This window comes from Asterias rubens, chromosome 5 (assembly GCF_902459465.1).
Source record: "Asterias rubens chromosome 5, eAstRub1.3, whole genome shotgun sequence".
Classification (NCBI taxonomy): Eukaryota; Metazoa; Echinodermata; class Asteroidea; order Forcipulatida; family Asteriidae; genus Asterias; species Asterias rubens.
The window spans coordinates 16,385,477-16,388,782 of NC_047066.1; the positions used below are offsets into that span (position 1 = coordinate 16,385,477).

The window sequence follows — 3,306 nt, forward strand, 5'->3', positions numbered from 1 at the left end:
CTGCAAGCACTAAAGGATGCCCATTATACTTTGTAAAAATAATTATAAAATGTGACCAACTGTCGTTTGACAACTTATACGAAATTAGTTAGACTAAACTATTGTTGTTAAATTGAGAAATATAATTCGTTGAAAGTGTTATAATTACCAATGGGGGAAATAGTTTAAGTCAGAGAATAAGTGTAGATTCGTAAATACAATCTACTCTTCTTCGGCTCGTACATTCTATTCACTAATCTACACTTTCTCGAGCATTTCAGCACATGGCACTCGTGTAAACTGACATGGGCGGGGCATCGCAGGGCAGGGCTAGATGCAATTGGGCCATGCTGGCCTCGTATTAATATTACACGTCGTCATCACTGTATATACTTGAACAGAAGTGCTTGGTTTGGGAAACTGATCAGCCTGTCTGTGATTGGTTGATGAGTAGACAGTGATATCAACGTGGGGTTGATTGATTGGATGTCTACGTTATATAAAACCGACATGCAACGCCTTGTCGAAACACAAATCTGTTCGTCATTTCCCACCGTATTTCGTTGATTGTGCTAGCCCGGGTTTCTGCAATCCTTGCCAGTAAAAAAGTGTGTTTTTGTGTTTCAACTTCTACTATAAAGAAGCAGTTGGTGAATGTGAAATTATGCGTTGGTGCGCAGTCCTCGCTGTCAGTGTTCTGATTCTAGCCCAGGGGGGTGCTACGCCCAGTTACCTTCCAGGTAAGTAGCCTAGGCCTGTCTACACGGACGTCTCACTTTTTCCGTGCTGATCCCAAACGATTTTTGTCGGATGAATTGCACATATTGGCAACCATTTTGAACTATAAACATTTGGAAAGGTGCACTCGTGTTCGCGCAGCGCACGGCTAAAGACATGAGGGTAAAACATGACCAAAATAGCTCGGACTAGCCATGGATGCCGCAGGACGACAATGACAGACAAAGACAACGCGTCACCGTAACGTAAACGCACAGTAACTGAAGAAGTATGGATATGACACGCACGTGCCCTTATATAAGTTAAAGCCACTGGTAATATTGTCAAAACTAGTCTTCTCACTTGGTGAACCTCAAAATAACAAACCTGTGAAAATTTGACCTCAATAGGTCGTCGAAGTTGCTTAAAGAATATTGGAAGAAAAAAACACCCTTGCTGCACTAAGTTGTGTGCTTTCAGATGCTTGATTTCGGAACCTCAGCTGAGGTTTTGAAATCGATTAAAATATTTAAGTGAGAAATTACTTCTTTTTCAAAAACTACGTTTCTTCAGAGGGATTCGTTTCCCATAATGTTTTATACTATCAACAGCTCTCCATTACACGTTACCAAGTAAAATGTTATGCTAACAATATTGTTTTGAGTAATTACCAATAGTGTCCATCACTGCCTTATATAAGGAACACGTTGCTTTGGATCGGTCGAGTTGGTCTTTGTAAAGCGTTTGTGACCGTTTGTTATAAAATGCATTATGATTAGAAAGATGTTGTAAAAGTAGAAGACAACAATCCATACAAACATGCCTCAGAATCGCACGGTTTTCCTTTTACCTCGTCGACTAACACGGTCGGCCATTTATGGAAGTCAAATGTTTGAATCCAACAAATGGCCGACTGTGTTAGTTCGCAAACTAAAGGGAAAACCACGCGATTTCGAGGAAAATTTGTGTGTATCAATATATTCTACTCTAAAAAGATCTTTCTAACCATATGCATTTTAAAACAAATGGTTACAAATGCTTTTTATAGACCAATTCGTCCGATCCAAGGCAACGTGTCCCTTTAAGACACACGAGTCAACAAGCACTGGGGGAACACCCCCCCCCCGCCCCAAGGATTTATATCAATGACGGGACACGTGGTCTAATCTTATGCCAATGCAAAACTTGAACCTCGTTATAGAGGTCTCCCAATCTTTTAGGGGGAGGGGTGCAAATCTGTTAACGGTTGAACCCTTTCGACGTGGGGTCCGGGCCCGCGTCAGTGCCCGGGAAAATTCTGCGTTCTAGATGCTCTGTGTTGCAATCTTGGGCCAATTTTGTGAGGGGACATTTGATCTAGTGTCCCCACCCTTCAACAAGTGATGTCATCCGTTGCCCCCAGGATTGATGGTGGGACACTGCAATGCTTTGTGCTTCAAGATAAAGGTGGTCAAAAACATAAAACATCAAGGGGACATTTAACAATATGGTGTCCCCCCCCCCCCATTGACGCACATGCGCATGCCCGTCCATGAAGGGCAATCTGAGCTTATTTTATTTCTAAAAACCTGACTTTTACAAATGTTTCTCTGTGATACAGAATGGATCCATAACGGCACATGTCCTGAAATGACTCACCCTGTGTTTGACGACGTCATCGGAGCCGTGCCATGTCCACTAAGTTGCAACAGCATTTTAGTCGACAACGACTGTGATGTCACCGAGAAATGCTGCCGGACCCCGTGTAACCCAAACAGCTGGAAATGCATCACTCCCTTGTAGCCGCAGCACGACCGTATAGAAAACCACAACTACAGAACCCACAAGTTCAACAACCTAAATGAGCAAATTTATTCCCACCTTGTGAGTCAAATGAACAAGATTTCCGGCCAGCATTGTCTGAAGATAGCTTTGCATGGTGTGGATAAATGTCCCCGTTTTGGTTTACATTATTTTGTTCATTTAATTTTCATTAATTATTTCATTAATCTGTCCTTGACTGGCTTTGACTTGAATACTTGTACTGAAATTGTTTTTTATTCGCATTTGTTTAATTACATTGAAAAACATGTTGATTGAATTGAATTTAATTGAATTGAATATGAAGAAACTATAAATAATTGAAAACTTGCGCGTGCGACCATGTGTAAATCTATTTTGCGGGAGTGTTGGTTTTGCCTAGGGTGGCATTTACCTCCTGAAGACGAGTAGAGTGTACTACTGTTCGAAATGTCGAGACCAAACTGGCTCTTCCTTAAACCACATTGCCTAGAGTCGTCTTTGTGCAATCTTATAGTTTTTGACTAATTTGAAGGCACTGTTCACGTTTGGTAATTAGTCATAATATACATTAGCATAACATAACTTGGTATAACGAGCAACGTAGAGCTGTTGAAAGTACAACATATTGTGAGAAACAACTCCCTCTGAAGTAACGTAGTTTTTGAGAAAGAATTGGGTTCATAACCCTTTTCTTGATATAGTGAAGGTAAAAGTTAGAGCAGATTCAGGGTCAGGTTTAAACCCATTTTGAGAGTCAGTTTCAGAATAAAGATAAGCTTTATCTTCTTAAAGGTAGCGGACACTATTGGTAATTACTCAAAATAATTA

The 3,306-nt window shown here is 40.8% G+C and overlaps 1 protein-coding gene across 1 annotated transcript; it reads left to right on the forward strand.

Moving 5' to 3' along the window:
• The first annotated feature begins 527 nt into the window (after positions 1-527).
• Positions 528-3,094, forward strand: LOC117290667. The gene is made up of 2 exons (XM_033772186.1): positions 528-719; positions 2,297-3,094. Exons 1-2 carry the CDS (start codon positions 644-646, stop codon positions 2,476-2,478), a joined length of 258 nt encoding a protein of 85 aa, XP_033628077.1. The 5' UTR covers positions 528-643; the 3' UTR covers positions 2,479-3,094.
• Positions 3,095-3,306: the final 212 nt, after the last annotated feature.

Excerpts from the sequence above, each read along its gene's own strand:
- LOC117290667 (XM_033772186.1), top strand. The coding sequence starts at position 644 with ATGCGTTGGTGCGCAGTCCTCGCTGTCAGTGTTCTGATTCTAGCCCAG. Across the intron at positions 720-2,296 it reads TACGCCCAGTTACCTTCCAG|AATGGATCCATAACGGCACA; the intron begins GTAAGTAGCCTA and ends TCTGTGATACAG.